Genomic DNA, 18,141 nt, shown 5'->3' on the forward strand with positions numbered 1-18,141 from the left:
GAATTATACCTTTTCAAACTTATCTCAGATCTACTATCATGGGCAACGTAAACTACTGTTTTACTAACTTTCTTCTTACAAATTTCAATTACCCTATGACTTATTAAAAAGGTTAGAAAAAAAAAAGACACTCTTATTTTTTTTTCAGAAAAATTACATAGGAAAATTTTTCTAGATGTTTGACAATATTTTTCTTCTGTTTACTTATAATCAATGAGTAGCGTTACAATGTTACCAGGACAAATATAGTTAATTATCGAAGAATTCTAATAAATTTGTCTTTCGTTTATGGGACAAAATATGTTTTAATTTTACCATAATTAGACGAAAATAACATGAGATAAATACTAGAGTATATATAACTTCTGACTAAGCGTAGTATGACGTCACAATATATAAATATATAACTCATTTGACACAAAATTTGAACTTAACACACTTAACCAATAGCAAGTTATCAATATCTTGCAATTGGTGTTTGAACTGCATCTGATATATACTACAGCACACAACGCTTAATTAATACATGAGTAAATTTCATAAAATGGTTTAAAATATTTAATTAATTTAAAAATTATAATATTTACAATTTTTTACTTAATAATAATTATTTATTTATTTTAGTTGGTTACACTGTATAATTTCATTATGTTTGGAACTAAAATCCTTTGCTTATACAGTTGATAGTATATTACAGTAATTCGAATATTACATTGAGTAAACAACGATTCATGTTAAAATTTAAAAAATTTCATTTGTATTCCAATGTAATTTGTTTCCAACCCATAGACATTATTGTGTAGTTAAATTTAATTATATATGAATGGCTTTATGTATTTTTAGTTGAGCTTGTATTAATATTCATAAAAGTTTAAGTCACAAATAATTTCGACAGTTATAATGTAATGTAATCAGAATACATCGGCTTAAATAAAAAACAATTTTATTTAAATGGATTCAAATACCAAAATTGATGATGTAAAAAGCACTTTTTTCGAAAACGACAAATCAAAATTATTTGAAAAAATTGTTTATTACACAAGTGGTTCTATTGGAGATGATGTGAGCTACATTATTTTAAAATTGTTAATTAAAAATATGTTTAAACAAAACTTTTCTTTTAGGTCTCACTTATCCTTAAAAATAGCAATGCAGAATCTACTTGTTTACTCTCTGATTCTGTTACTCATTGCATTGTAGGTGAAAATTTTGTTGAAGATGATGTTAATACTGCTAGGGAACTATATGATGCGATAACAGTTACTCCAGATTGGATTCGTATGTCTGTTATTTGCAACAATCTGATTCCGTATCCTTTTAAATATTATAGTGTTTCTATCTAAGATTTTATAATACAATGATGAACTTATATAAATTAAACTTTTATGAATAGTTTTTTACATTTAATGATTATGATTATAGTTAAATAAAATTAGTATATACCATTCTATGATTTAAAAAAATTAATGTAATTATTATTAAAGAAATAGAAACTGAAATATCAAAAAAAAATTTTTTAATTTATAACTTAGTTCATATATTCCTTAATAAAAAATGTTTAGAACAAAACCATTTAATCCATTTGAAGAAAATATCTTTAAACACATTGTAGTTTGTGTGTCTCAAGTTACAGCTAATGATTGTAAAACTCTTTGGGCATTAGTGACTTATAATGGTGGTAAATTTAGGCTAACATTAGATGTTAATAAAACTACCCATTTAGTTGTGACCAAACCATCAGGAGTAAGCATTCAATCTTAATTATATTACTTAGTTAAATATAAAATTAAAATAATCAATACTAATTATTAAAACTTAGGCCAAATATAATCTTGCATCATTATGTGGTTCAGATAAAATAAAAATTGTTACTCCAGATTGGATAATTGACAGTATTAAAAATAAGGGGCTATGCACAGAAAATACCTATCATCCAAGATTACTTATAACACCAAAAGCACCAACTTCTACAAACAATCTAACTTTTAGTAAGTAGTCTTTGTTTTAAAAATGATTATAAATTTATATGCACTATGTAATTTTTGTATTATAATTTTAAAAATTAATTATTTTTCAGAAATGCCAACTAGCGGTTTATCTAAAATTACTGGTTTTGCAGATTTCGATATACCAGTAGAACAACCAGAAACTGTTGTCACAAAAAATCAGGGATTGGAACAGTTAAAACAGCGTTTGCCATGGAATCAACCATCAGCTACGCCTACTACTCAGGTAATTATTTAGTGATAAATTTCTATTTTTAAATCCTAATCTTTAATAATTTAAAAAAACAAACGGATGATAATCCGTTTGTAAAAAATTGTAAATTTTTTTCTATCATATTATCATATCAAAAAAAAAGTTACTCAATTAAGAATATTAATATTAAGGTTTTTTATCACTGAAAGGATGAAAAACAAAATTATTTAACTACTATGTAATATTTTGAATTAAACAATATTTTCATTTACAAAAATTGAAAATTTTCTGAAGATCATGAGAAAAAGTATTTTATCCTTAATGAATCACTCTGAATATATATAGGAAGATGTTTTATCATTAATCACTAGATTTTTTCTAAAATAATAATAATTTAAAAAAATTTGTTTAGCTTATTTAAGTATTATTTGTTACTCAATTTTCAAATAGTTAAAACTGTTTAGATCTATTCAAGGAACAACAGTCATATAATTCACTAATTCATATAATAAGAAATGATTCAACTAAAAAAATGACTGATCGTTATCAACCTTTGGACTAGTATCTCAGAAATAATTATTATTTTTAAATGTAGACTGGTGGCGAGGAGAGGTTTATGTTATTATCACTATGCATCTCTCTATTACACTACTCCTCCTACCTAGGTATAAAAATGTTCATAACTCCTGAATTACTGGTTTAAATTTTGCTATCAACTGTAATTTTCTAATATCTAAACTAGTAAAATATGTATATTACCACTTAAAAAATGAAGTTGGTAGCAATTTTTTTTGGGAAGAGGAATGAACTGAAAACAAATTTAACATTTAAAAATTTGAGAAATTAATACTAATTCAATAAGATAAAAATTATTATTTAGAAAAAATCTAGTGGTTTCAATAATTATAAATAATGCTAAATAGCTGAATATAAAATACTTTCAAAGTATTAGCTCCAAACTGAATAGTTTTTAAATATTCGTTTCATCCTTAAATTATATCACTTTTGTTGTAAGTCATAGGCGCCATTTAAATCAATTGTTTGAGAAATGTAACTACTTTAATTTTCATTTCCTTAAAAATATTTCTCTCTAAATTAATATGCATTAATTTCATAATTTGGGGAGGCTTAGCCTATGATCTAAATGCTTCAAATATAAAAGTTTTATTATTTTAATGTAATTTAATTTATTAAGTCAAAATTGTATTTATTGGGAAAAAGCATATTTAAGAGGTTTAGGTGTCTCCATTGTTATAAAAAATTGAGGGTAGTGTAGAAGGTTAAATGTTCCAACTATTCTGCATTTTTGAAAAATTGTTAGGAAACTGCTTTCCTTATTCAAAATTCTAATATATCATTGCAGGGAAAATATATGTTAGGAGCTGAATCATGAGTCAGATTGATATTGATAACCTAATTTTTCTATTTTAATTATATTGGGTGTTATACTTTTGTTGTTAAATGATTATTTTAAATTCCACTTATTTTGTTTATGTATTAGGTATCACATGGAACTCAACAGTCTATTAATAGTGGACAACAAAAACCTGTGATGTCACTGATATCCACACCTCAACTTCAACGTTTGTCTCAACAACAAGTTCAACAGCTTCAATCCCAACAACAGACCCATATTAATAACCAAATTTTGTCACAGCAACAAATGCATTTACCACAGCAACAAAATCAATTTCAACAACAGCAAATTCGGGCACAGCAAATGCAAGCTAAACAAATACAGTTACAACAAGGTCAACAATTACAGTTCCAGCAGAATCCACCGCAACAACAGCAAAATCAACAAAATCTTATTCAAATAATGCACAAAAACCAACAACAACAAACTCAACAAAATTTACATATGCAACAAAAAATTCAGCAAATCCAACCAAATCAACAGCAGTTACAATCTGGTCAACAATTACAAAATGTTGTTCAAGTACAACCTGGTCAATCACAACTGCAACAAGGCCAACCACAACTACAACAAGGCCAACCACAACTACAACAAGGCCAACCACAACTACAACAAGGCCAACCACAACTACAACAAGGTCAACCACAACTACAACAAGGTCAACCACAATTGCAACAAGGGCAACCACAATTGCTACAAGGTCAACCACAATTGCAACAAAGTCAACAACAGCTTGTTTTACAACAACAAGCAGTTGCATTGCAACAAGCTCAACAATCAGTTCAAATACAGCAATCTAGTATTCAGACTATTCAGAGTCAACAAACTACTCAAATATCACAGTTACAGCAACAAAATATCCAATTACAGTCGGGACAACAGCAACAGATACCAATCTCACAAATTCAGCAACAAAATATTCAAGTTCAACAAGGACAACAACAAAGTCAATTGTCATCTCAATTACAAAAGCAACAAGTTACGAATCCATTACAACATCAACTACAAGGTCAACAAATACAACAGTTACAATTTCAAGGAGGAAATAGTCAACCTTTGCAGTTTCAACATCAAGTGGGACAAAATACTCAAGTCCACATTCAACAACAACAACCAACTCAGTTACAAAACATCCAGTCTTCTCAACCATCTCAAATATGTATTGTATCTAATGGTCAACAAATACAACAAACACCGACTAATCCTCCAACACAACAACAGCAGTTACTTTTACAGCAACAGCAACAGCAGAGATTATTATTTCAACAACGTATAGTTCAACAAGGAGGTGGCACTGTGTCTACACAATGGAGAATGGCTCATCCTTCAACAAATATGGTAATTTATTTTATTTAAATTTGGTTACAAAAAATTTTTTTAATTTTACATAGTTATTAAATCAATCATTTTTTTTTTTTGTTGGTTTGTCATTTTATTCTTAAAAATTATACCACTTTAAAATCTAAATTCTTAGAAATAAATAGGTTAATGTCTTGTTAATTAAACTAATATCTTTGTAATAATTAAATAAGATTAAAATTATAACATAAATAAAGTAACAATAAAACAAATTACTTCAATAAATGTTTTACTTAAATTTTATCTTAACATTATGTGATAGGATTCCTCCTGTGATAGATGTTTAACTATTAAGTAGCCAGCTATAATTTTAATATACTCTAGAAATATTGTTACTTATAGTTATATTATTAACAGCCTCGTATTTCTTTGAATCAACAACAATCGCAGCCAATTCAACAACAACAACAAACTTTAGTCATTGGACAACAAGCACAACAACAAACTGTTAGTATGAATATAGCAAATACACAACCTACAACTCAAGCTCAATGGCCTCAACAACAAACATTAACAGTTCAAAGGGCTATTCAACAACCATTAGATCAACGACAAGTTATATGGTCTCAACAGTCTCCAGTAAGTCATATTATATAATTTTGGTTAATAACATAAAAGTTTAGTGTCTTTCAACATTTTTAGCCTTCTGTTTTGGAATAAGTCTTCTTAGAGTTTCCTATACAGTAACGAGCAAAAATGAACACTAATAAGAAATTGTTGAGAAATAAGGTTATAAAAAAACAACACGTGTATAATTATATTAATCAAAGAAATAAATGTATTTGTATAACAAAATTAAAGTTTATTAGCTGAAAAAATACAAACAATAAGTAGCGAGTTTCTAGAAAATGAATTTTTAAAAGTACTCACTTTTGCACTGGTAATTATTATAAATATATTCTAGCGTTAATATTTTGTCCACAAGCCTTTAGCTTTTATCACTGCTTCCATTCTTCGTGGCATTCTGTTGACCAATGACTCGCAGTCGTCCACGTCAATTTTTGTTCATTCTTCTCTAATTCTTTCCCACAAATTGTCGAGTGAAGTCGGTGGACCGTAGTACTCACTACATAATTTTTTTTTTAAATATGCCCAAAAATTTTCTATTGGGTTCAGGTCGGGACTTTGAGCTGGCCAGTCTATAATTTTAAATTTTTGATTGGCAAGTCATTGTTTAACGTATTTTGCTGTATGCTTGGGGTCATTATCCTGTTGGAAAATGACTTCATTGTTTGGTATTGGCATTTTTGCGACCACACCTAGCAAATTTCTTGATAGAATGTTTTTATACATATATTGATCCATAGTAGAAACAATTTTATGAATGGGTTTGAGTCCATATGCAGTAAAACAGCCCCATAGCAAGACAGATCCTCCACCATGCTTGACCGTCTGCTTGATATGGGATGGTTTGAGGCTCTCGCCAGTTCTTTTCCAGAACCAGGACCTTCCGTCAGAGCAGTATCTATTAATTTTGGTTTCATCTGACCATATCACCCTCCTCCAGTCTTTTTCTGTCCAGTTTTTATGATTTTTAACAAACTTTAACCCAGCCTTCATATTTTTTTTGGAAATTGCGGGTTTTCTCTTTTTTTCGGCACACACAAAATTTTGTTCCTTGAGAATTAAAGTCTTTTTTTAAAGTCGACTTTTTTAAAGAATTAAAAAAAGTCGAGGTAAAGCGTTAGGACAACCTTTATTTTTTATTTTTTGCACTGTCGTTTGGCTGACGCCACACTGTCAAGCCACTTCTCTGGTTGATTGACCCGATTTTAGCATCGAAACAATTTGTGCCGTTTTTTGAGGAGTAATTTTCATGTTGGTTCCTTTCACTACGAAAGACTGATTAAAATAGAAATAGAATATTCTTTTTGTAATAGAAAGAAATGTAAACAAATCAAGAGTGAAAAAACTCTTTTCTCTAGACGTCCTAAAAATAGCAAGTCAAAGACACGCACTACAATTTGGGTTTTTACGTTGTATTAATAATAGGTACAAAAGTGAGTATTTTTAAATAAACAAAATCTCAGGCCTTTTATCTTTTTCGTGACTATTTTTTGTGCATAAACTTTTGTTTTAACCCCTAGAATATGGATTCAAAAATTTATTAAATTAAATTTATATTTTTAGTTTTGAAAATGCTAATTTTCCAAAAAAAAAAGTTGTGTTCACTTTTGCTCGTCACTGTATATTAAAATTATTAAAAATTAAGTAGTACAATAAAAAAACATCTTTAGTTTTAGTTTTATTATTTATTATAATAATAATTATTTTAGCATGGCCCACAACAAATGATTCATATGGATGCAAAAACACATCAGCAAATACAAGCAATGAATCCTGCTGAAAGATTAGCTTTTATCAATAAGCTTACTAAACAGAGGAATCTTGTATTACAACAATTCAATGTAACTTATTTTTTAATTTAAAAATACTTTTACTCAGATTTATAAATTATATTATTAATACAATTTTAAGGCACGTCAACAACAAGCTGCAGGAATTGGTAACACAAACATTATTAGACCAAATACACCTACTGGTCAAACAACTGTAATTCGTACTTTAAATCATCAGCTTATTTCAACTTCTGGAATGACACCAGCCCAACAAGCTCAGTGGAATCAGATGCGCCAACAACAAGTAACTTAACTTTAAATTGTTTAATAAATAACACAGGACAACAACAACAACAACAAAAATTACTTTATTCACATGATTAGTCTTTAATTTTTTCTTTGTAATTATTTAAATAAATAATGCATATAAAAAAATCTAATTATATCACTGTATTCAGTGTAAAAATATATGTAAATTCGTGAAATAACAAAAGAACTATTTTAATGTAATTTTCGAGATTTACGCTTGTTTTTTCTATTAACAGCAATTATTTTTGTTTTTATTTTTTATAATTTTTAAACTTGTAACTATTTATTAGTTGCTTATTAGTAACTAGTGTGAAATGGGGTATTTCTAAATTTATTTTTTCTCATTATTATCAGATTATTTTTTAGATTGAAAAGTCTGGTTCTTATATATGTTGCTATCATATTAAATGTAAGTTCAAAATAAAAACTTGTAAATTTATTAAAAAAATGCATTCACCCTATTTCACCTAATCACAGAAACAAGGTCTGATAAAATAAATTTGAATTCAGCAATAATATTCTATATAGAATTCATCTAAATATTGTAAACCACAGAATTTTCCTTTTGTTCTGTGTAATTGATATTTTTAATGTATTATCTTATTAGTTGTTAGCACAACAACAACAACAACAGCAGCAGCAACAGCAACAACAAATGACAGGAGTAACAGCAACTACTGGAATAGCTAACAACGTTAAAGCTGTAAATACAACATTAGTGAACAATCAACAAGTTAACCAACCACAAACCACTGTTTGGCAACAAACAAATGTTACAGAACAAGGTAATATAAATAATTTAAAAAAATTATATATAGTTAGCCAGCTTAATTTAATACTGACAAAAATATTATATAATACATAGAGTTTTAACAATAAGTAAACTTTTTAATCAGAATCAAAATTGATGTAGTTAAAATTGATTGTATGAATTTTTTTAAATAAAAAATAATAGTACTAATTTTGTCCAAGCATGTAAATTAACAATAAAAGATTAAATTATATTTTATGAGTTCCTTTTTATAAAAATAATATAAATTTTTAAGGTACTATATGAAAAATCTGTTATTGAGCCCATTCTTGTTTTAAATCACTAATTAAATCATTATTTATTACAGGACATCAACAAGCAGTTGGAAGTATGTCTGCAGCTCAATTAGCTCAAATACACCAGCGACAACAACAAATGCAACAATTAAGACTACAACAACAATTACAGATGGATACAACTCAAAAACATCAAATTATGCAACAACAGGTATCATATTTGGATAATCATATAATTTTATTCTATATTAGTTTATTTATTTATTTTTAAGAATAATTTAGTAACTTAAACATTAAATAAAACTATTGTTTTAATAAAATAATATTCATTCAGGTTGTTACGGGTCAGCCGATTGCTGGAGTCATGCAACAAAATATTTTACAATCTTCTCAAGTTGCTCCTGTTTCTACTCCAATAGTTCAAACACAACAAGCTACAACCTTGTCATCCAATGACCAAACAGAAACTCCTCCATCTGGACAAGAAACTTTTTCTGTAAGTGATTACAATTTAAAAATTTTATTGGTGAAGGACTTCAGTTTATGGTTGGTCTCTTGGTGATGGATTCAAATCTATATTTTAATTTACTATTATTAACTAAGGGGCTTAAAAACTATTGTTGAAAATTGATAGAACTACGACTGAAATATGTAATGAAACATTCTTTAATAAAAACTAGTTTTTTAAAGTTGAGCCCGAAACGTCAAAACTTAACTGTAAACATGGATATATCCTCAAGCATTTCAAGCAACAAGACAATCCATGAAAACTTTAACACATTCATAGTTTTTTAAAGTATAATATACATTTAGTAATGTACAACCAATAGCCTCTTTTTAAATTTTTATTTAGAACTTAATTTTTAGCCAGTAGATGTTATTTTTAAAATATATGTATGAAAAATTGGTATGATTATAAACAATTGTTGAACAATTAGGGCTCTAAAGTAAATAATAAAAATTTATTAATTATAAAGTTTTTGATTACTATTAAGGTCTCAATGTGGGAGCTTATTCTTATTAATCATTAGGTTATTAAATTAAGATTAATTTTGGGCTCAGAGAAGATTAAGCTATATGTAAGTCTTTGGTAATAACTAAAAAAATATGAGTGATGAACCAAAAAATTAGTCTTTAAAATAAATTTGTTGGTCTTTTATTCTTCATAGACAGTAAGTACAGTGTTATAATACTTATGAATACTATGACCCAAGTTGACTAATATCACCTCTATTCAGATATCTAATGATTTGACATTTACTCTTAAATTATAAATAAAAACCTATTAAATAACCAATATAAGATAAAATATAAGTCATTAATAAACTTCTACCACTTATCAAAATCTAATATCCAATAAAAATTATATCACAAATCAAAATATTTATCAATTTGATAATTGAGAATAATTAAATATTATAATTTTCTGACTGAAATATTATTGTTAAATAATATATTTAAAAAAAATTATAATAAATTATAAAATGTTATAATTTTTATCTAGTTAAAAAGTTAAATAAATATATATTTTAAATTTTTTTAAATTTTCACTTATAATAATTGTTTCTATTTAATTTTTACCTATACTTTATTTAATTGTAGTTTTATAGTAGTGTATTTTAATTAATTTTAAAACATATTTTTTCATACTAGCTCAACTCTATTAATTTAATTAAGATCCATAACATTGGAATGTTGAATATAAATTATAATTTATACAGTCAATGATGACTGTATAATATTTATATATTTTATATAATTACAACCATTTAATATTACAAACTATTCAATTGTGTGTTAATAATACATAATTGAATCTAGAAACATGATTGTAATAATTATTCCTATATTACTACTATACAATATTAGTAAAATTAATTTTTTGTCTTTAAAGTTTCAATATGATTTTTTACCTATAATTATTTTAATTTGAGGCTTAACTCATCAACATTACTGACAAAAAAGATTCCAAGATTACTATTGCTCTATTTTAAGCTTTTATCAGTGGTGTAATGCTTACTAAGTTAATTAAATATGGTGTTGTTAGATAATGTTAGTAGTATAAATAATTACCCTATTATTCACTGAATAATTATGTAGTTCAATAAAATATATTTTACTTAATTGTGAGAGTAAGTATATTAAAATAATAAGTAATGTGTTATTTTTTTAATAATTTTATTTAAATCATAAATTAAAGTATGACATCTATTAAATTTCATTTTTCTGAATATTAAAAAATAGTCGCTACTCATAGCATCCAAAATCATATTTTCTAGCAAACATCTCAATCAAATCAGCAAGCGTTGGTTGTTAATCCAAAGACTAAAACTGCGCTTGCTAATATGTTAAGTATACGCTTGCAAAATGGCATATCATCATCAAGCTCGGCACAACAGGTAAAAATCGAATTATCCCAGACCAATGCTGTTTTAGATGTTTTTGCAGTTTTTGTCAAAAATATTTTACTAAACTATGACTTCATATTTTCCAATTATTTTTTTACCAATGCATGACAGCTGTCAATCTATTACTAATGCAGTGGCGAATTATCATTTTCCCATTATCAATAAAAATATACAATAATTAGACTTCAAACAAGAGATTTGCGAAGTACTATTTATTTCGCCGCTGTATTTTAAAATAAACGAAGTATAAACTATAATTGACTAAGTATTTGAATTCTCTTTTATACCTTTAATCAACTGCCTAACCTTAGATGTACTAAAATTATAGATTTTAGTGATAGAACAGCTAACTATTTACAATTAATAACTAACAAAACAAAAATTATTGTTTTAAACTAATTTTAACAATTTAATTTCAAAAACAGTGATTTATGTCTAACATATGGCAATCTAATTTTTAAAATTATTTTGTTACCAAAGAAAATATCTTATACTAATATTTCAAAACATCTTTTTGTATTATGGCTTGTTGTAAAAAAAACTAATCGCTATTTGAAGATAAATAATGGTAAGAAACCTCCACAAATCTAATTTTGTGGACCTATGTAGTAAAATTAAATTATTATTTTGTATTAAACATGAAATGAGTTATTATAATTATCTTAAATTATATTGTAGCATGATGTTATGAAAAAAAAGTGCTTGAGTATTAACAAAAACATTTTGTAATTGTAATATAACTATTTCATTACATATTTTCATAAATATAAATATTAATTGTTTTTGTGAGGGTTGGATTTTTTTAAATGAATGATTTATCAAAAAAGTATATTATTATTAAATGTATAAAATTAAGTTATGATTTAGTATTAAAAATCCAACCCTGACTAAAATTAACTCCAATTTTGCAGTAACTTATAAGAGTTACTGTTAATAATAGACTGTAAATAATTATATTATTCTATATTAATTTAGCAGTTACCAACTCAAGAAGTTAGTGCAGCTGGACAGTTAAGGCTAATGACAGCTCAACATCATGCAGCACAACATCAAAATCAAACTCAAGGAACTCAATTCCAGGTAATAGTCCAAATTTAAATGTAATTTTTTAATAAGAAAGTTCTAAATTAGGTTGTATATATTCTGATTGTTCTTTTCAATTATGATTTATTGGATAATAAATTTTATTTATATATTAAGTATATATAATTATATATAAAGACCTATAATACGAGGTGTGCCAATAAAATAATGAGACTTTCTAAATATAACCTAAACTATTAACGTTATCTATAAAACGATTATTGAAAATATGATTAGGAAACACTTATCTAAAAGTACTATAAATACTGATGAAATCAGTTAATTTTCTTATGCTTTAGTAACTTTGTTATTAGTGCAATTTTGACTATACTGCCGAAAAATGTTAGATATAAAAATTAAACAATGTGTTAACATTAAATTTCTTGTTAAATTAAAAAAAAACTGCCGCGGAATCATTTCGTATGTTATGTGAAGTTTATGATGAAGAATGTTTATCAAGAGCTCGCGTTTTTGAATGGCTCAAATGGTTTTGCAATGGAAAAGAGGACGTGGAAGACTATGATCGTTCTGAACGTCTTACCACATATTCAACAAACGAAAACGTTGAAAAAATCTATAAAATTATTTGGTAAGATCACCGATTAAGTGTTAGAGCTGTAGCAGAGATGGTAAATATTGATAGAGAAAGTGTTCGTAAAATTTTAGTTGAAAATTTAAATATGAAAAAATTGTGTACTAAAATAGTCCTTAAAAATTTGATGATTAATCAAAAATTCAATCGTAAAGAAATTTGTTCTGACCTTAAAAATCATCAAAAGTGATCCATCTTTTATAAATAATATCATTACGTGGATTTTTACACATGAACCTGAAACTAAAAGGCAATCCATGCATTGGAAGACATCAACTTCCCTAAGAATGAAGAAAGCACGAATGAGCAAGTCAAAATTAAAGCAATGCTCATTGTTTTCTTTGACATTAAGGAAATAATTTTTGTTGAATGGGTTCCTAGTGGGCAAACTGTCAACCAATATTATTATAAAGAGATATTAATTAAATTAAGAAAACGTGATAGAAAAAAACCACCAGATTTGTGGAAGAATGGCTGAATTCTTCACCAAGACAATGCTCCAGCTCACCGTGCCTTTTCAATTCAATGTTAATTGAAAAAAATATTTCTATACTTCAACATCTCCCGTACTTACCAGACCTTGCTCCTTGAGACTTCTTCTTATTCCCAAAAATTATAAATTTATTAAAAGGAACCCGTTTTCAAACGGTTGATGACGTAAAAATGAAAACGGCAGAACTTCTAAAAGGGCTAACTGAAAGCAATTGGCAACATTGTTTTCAAGAATGGCAGCGACGTATACAACAATGTGTTGATACTGAGGGAAGGTTCTTTGAAGGTGACAATCATTAAATTGTAAAATTTTAAAAATAAATAACTTTTATTAAAAAAGTCTCGTTATTTTATTGTCACACCTCGTAGCTCATAATATTACAACAATGCGCCTTACTACCATTAATAATAAATGCTGCATATATGAAAATATCAAATTCATAAAAAATCAATGAGCTACCTTTTTGTAATCCCATTAAAATTTTTATTAAATTCAAAATATGTGTTCCCATTTGAAAAAACAAAGTTGATACCCTTACAAGGCATATGGGGGAATGAACTTAAAAAGTATTACATAGCTATAATTTAAGAATAATACGTAACTAAAAGGTAACCAAAAAAGAAAATGTTTAAATTATATTTATTCTGTAAGTAATTGAGTGGGTTATGATAAAAAAATCATTCTATATAAGCTTATAGTATAATATCAATAATAGTTTTATTGAAATTTTATTATTTAATTATATTTTCTATTGCTAAAATAATTTCTGTATCCAAAATTATTTTAAATGTTGCATATTTCATATAGTCAAGGTCAGTGTTGAATAATGTTACTAACAGTTCACCTTCAAATCGTACTACACAAGTAGTAAACCGTGCTAATGTTCCAACTCCATTGGTTAATAAAGCTATACCCGTAAATTACAATCAATCAGCTGCTGTAAGAGTAGCAGCGGTTTTAGCTAAAAGTGCTGCAGGTCAAACAATTGGTCATCAACAACAGCTTCCTCACCAAGCAAGATTTTTTGGACATAACCCTAATCTAAAATGTGAGTCATTAATTTAAAATATAAACAAATAGAATTTACATCCTTCTATTCCCCAAACTTAACTTACTACAGAGGGCGACCACCCCTCTTTCATGTTAGGTAGTCAAAGATGGTAATTAGCTCATTCAATGATGGATGGGTATTATGAGTATTGACCACATACCATCATTGAAAAATTACAAGAAAAATCTTGTTGTAATCCTAAGAATCAAACCCAGGGTGATCCCCATGTGCTGAAATATGAGTTTCTACTTACTAGGTCAGGCCAACCCCTTAAAAGATAAAAAAAATAGAATAAAATATAAATAAAATTTAGTAAATAAAAATGCATTCCATTTTTTTCAGTGCCACCTGACAAATGTTTACTTGGTTGTGTTTTTTTAATTGTTGAATATGATAGATGTCCTGATACAGTTAATGATGTGCCAACTTGGAAACAAATAATTATTGATCATGGTGGAGAAATTGAACCTTCCTATACTCTACGTTTGACACATATACTTTGTCAAACGCAAAAACATCCACTTGTTCAACAGGTAATTACAATAAAATATAATAATTAAAATGTATTATTTTTATTACTTACATTAATTATTTATTAATTCAATATAAGGGCTTAAGAGATGGTAAAAGATGTATTACAGCATACTGGTTAAGTGATGTAATTACTAAACAACAACTTATGCCTCCTTGGTATGCTCTACATTTTCCTACTCCATATTGTGAAGAAAGACCTTGTCGTCAAATGATGATATCTCTTACTAACTTTGAAGGAGAGGAACGTAACCGTGTTAAATTCATGATAGAACTAACTGGTGCTCGAGTTACATCATATTTCTCTGCTGATAACAACATCTTAGTGAGCAGAAAGTATGTTAAAAAAAAACATGACTTAATTTTTATTAATGTAATTATAAAAAAAAAAATTAGATTGGAAGGTAAAAAAGTAAAAAAGGCCAGAGAAACCAATCGACCTGTTGTTAATGTTCAATGGTTAAATGAAATTTTGTTTGGTCATTTATCTTGTATGTATCAACCTGAAAATGCTAAATATCAACAATTCAATCTTAGTAATCCATTTAGGGTTGACTATACTTTAGTTCTTCATTTAATGGGTATGTAAAAAATTAAATATTATAATAATACTTATTATTTATTTACATTGGCTATTAAATGCACTGAACAATGGTTTATTAGAATCATAATATCTGTATCCTCTGAATAGTTCAATTTTTTTTTCAAAACTTAATTTCAAATAAGAATTTGAATAAAATTTGACTTGAAAATGTCAAGAGCCAGAATTAGCCCAAAAAAATATTTAAATTTTGAATTTTATTGAATCAAATTTTAAGTTCAATTAAGGTTTTAAGTGTGATTTCATAATAATTTCGGTTTTTATAATTATTATTCTAACCAATTAAAAAAATATATATACAGTTTAGATCAACTAACTTACTAGAAAATATAAAAATTTCAGAAAATAATTTTTGTTCCTAAATCTAATTCTAGGGATATTATTTATTGTATAATGACTGTAAAATAATATATACTATTTATTTCAAATAAATTAATTGAAGAGTTGACATTAAAATATTATACGTAAACTTTGTTTTCTTAATGTAATAAAATTAAATGTTTGTGATTCCTATAAAATAATTATTTTGGTAAACTTATGTTATTTTAACAATTGTTGTGAAAATCTATATTACCTACCATGAAATCCTATTTTCATTTAGCATATATTTGTTTGTATGTATCTTACTATTTTTACAATAATAAGTTTTTATGAATAAAAGGTGCGTGGAAAATACCTGTGAATGTTACTCAAGAACTATATGATAGAATTCGTAATAATCCTGTTCCTGTTAAACGTAAACGACCCAGACCTGGGGCTAGTCTTCCTGATGTTACTGATCAAGAAAATGATCTAATTATTGCTGACATAATAGTAACGAATATTAATCCACCTCCTATTGAACAAAGACCTTGTGTCATGCTCTCAGGATTTGGTTTGGCTAAAGAAGAACAAAGAGTATGATATATTAGTGTTTTATTGACTAATTTAACTTAACTATCTACCTAAATAATATTTTAACGTTATTTTTTTTTTATTAAAAAAATTTTAGATGGTTTTACAACTAGGAGCAACAATAGCTAAAAAATTTTCTGAAGTTACTCATTTAGTTATGAAAGAGTCTGCCAGAACCACTAAATTTTTGTGTTGTTTATCAACAGTTAAACACATAGTAACTGCTGACTGGTTAAAGGATTCATATACACAACACATGTTTTTAGGTAAATTTTTTACTCTCAGTCAAAATGTCCAACTTGTTGCAGTAAAAATATCTATTATCATTTTAGTTGTATCAATATACAGCACTAGTAAAATGTTTACAAGTATTCTTAAGAAACAAAATATTTGATTACAAAAATTAAGTCATGAAATCTGTAAAATATTTAACAGCACCAAATTAGCCAATTAAACAGTATCCTTAATAATTCAATAATAAAATTTTGAATTTTTCTTTTATAGGAGAAGCTATTTATACTGTTGAAGAAGTTTCTGTTGATGAAAAAGTTGTTTGCAAAGTTCATAAAATATTATCTAATCCAAATCGTCAAGAATTATTTAAAGGAAAAATATTTTATGTTACACCTGGAGTGAATCATCCTAAAGCCTTTGTTGTTCGTCAAATTATTGAATCAGCTGGAGGTACAGTTGAAAAACAAAGACGATCACTGCGATCAATTATTGAACTTGACCTTAACACATATATTGTAATAGCTTGTACTAATGATCTCCACTTGGTTGCTGATCTTATACGATCTAGTTATGGTAAATTTAATTTTAAATGAATTAAAAAGAATATAATACACAGATTTTTTATTAACTGATTTATTTGGTACGGTCTTTTATTACAGGTATATATTCGTCTGAGTTTGTACTGTCAGCAGTTATGACTCAATACATAAATTATGACATGGCTTATAGAAAGCCAAAAAATAAGTCTGAAAAATGATCAGGATACATCCTGACATAGTTTTATTAAATAACTTTTTTTTATATAAATATACATCTCATTGCTTCCCAAATTGTATGTTATACTAATCTATTTTGTGTAGCCTATTTATAATGTGTTTTTATGTTATATTTAATAAATTTATAGTTTCATTTGTTTTCCCTAACTTATTTTATATTTTTAAATTTTCTACATTATAGATATATTTATAGTTATAATTTAATTATATTGGTTATTACATTAAAACCAAGATTGAAAAAACATTAACCAGCACTATTGAATTAATAGTTATATATATAATACACAAGGTGGTCCATTATTATGTTTTGAACAATTTAATAACTTTTAATCGACTGAATATTTTGTGTTGCTATTTTTTTAAAAATAATTTGTGCATTCTTAGACTACATTAAAATCATGTTTTCATTGTATGTTTTTAATAATAATAATAATAAGTTTTATATTGCAAAGTGACTGTATTCTTACAATTTTGATGGTTGATAACAACTTTAGAATAAGTATTTATTAACTTAGAAGTATTTTAATACATATTCATTCTATGTATTAAAGTGACTATTACTTGTAATAATTATCTTTAAGTTTTTATTAATCTTTTAAATTTTTTTGATAGAAAATTGTTATTTTGAATTTAAAAAAATATATTATTTTTATTATTAAAAACTAATAATAAAATATGATTTTAATGTAGTGTAAAAACAAATGCATAAATTATTAAAAAAAAAAAAAGTAGCAACACAAAATAAATAGTAAATCCAAAGTCATTTGATTTGTTAAAAGATTGTGGACCACCTTCTATAAATGTTATA

The 18,141-nt window shown here is 26.4% G+C and overlaps 1 protein-coding gene across 6 annotated transcripts; it reads left to right on the forward strand.

Moving 5' to 3' along the window:
• Window positions 1–714: 714 nt before the first annotated feature.
• Window positions 715–17,540, forward strand: LOC126894638 (PAX-interacting protein 1-like). Of its 6 annotated transcripts, none has more exons than XM_050665791.1 (23): window positions 715–1,062; window positions 1,125–1,309; window positions 1,563–1,743; window positions 1,820–1,988; window positions 2,078–2,232; window positions 3,701–4,253; window positions 4,317–4,954; window positions 5,333–5,554; window positions 7,252–7,383; window positions 7,454–7,618; window positions 8,231–8,408; window positions 8,742–8,881; window positions 9,005–9,166; window positions 10,950–11,069; window positions 12,054–12,158; window positions 14,054–14,294; window positions 14,640–14,830; window positions 14,908–15,164; window positions 15,225–15,409; window positions 16,091–16,326; window positions 16,421–16,589; window positions 16,828–17,130; window positions 17,217–17,540. In XM_050665791.1, exons 1-23 carry the CDS (start codon window positions 952–954, stop codon window positions 17,312–17,314), a joined length of 4,896 nt encoding a protein of 1,631 aa, XP_050521748.1. In that variant the 5' UTR covers window positions 715–951; the 3' UTR covers window positions 17,315–17,540. The 6 variants fall into 6 exon arrangements, with proteins under 6 accessions (XP_050521748.1, XP_050521747.1, XP_050521745.1 ...); XM_050665790.1 differs by having other exon boundaries at window positions 3,701–4,203; window positions 4,249–4,954; XM_050665788.1 differs by having other exon boundaries at window positions 3,701–4,954.
• Window positions 17,541–18,141: the final 601 nt, after the last annotated feature.

Source organism: Daktulosphaira vitifoliae, unplaced genomic scaffold (assembly GCF_025091365.1).
Source record: "Daktulosphaira vitifoliae isolate Bord-2020 unplaced genomic scaffold, ASM2509136v1 Scaffold_1, whole genome shotgun sequence".
Taxonomy (NCBI): Eukaryota; Metazoa; Arthropoda; class Insecta; order Hemiptera; family Phylloxeridae; genus Daktulosphaira; species Daktulosphaira vitifoliae.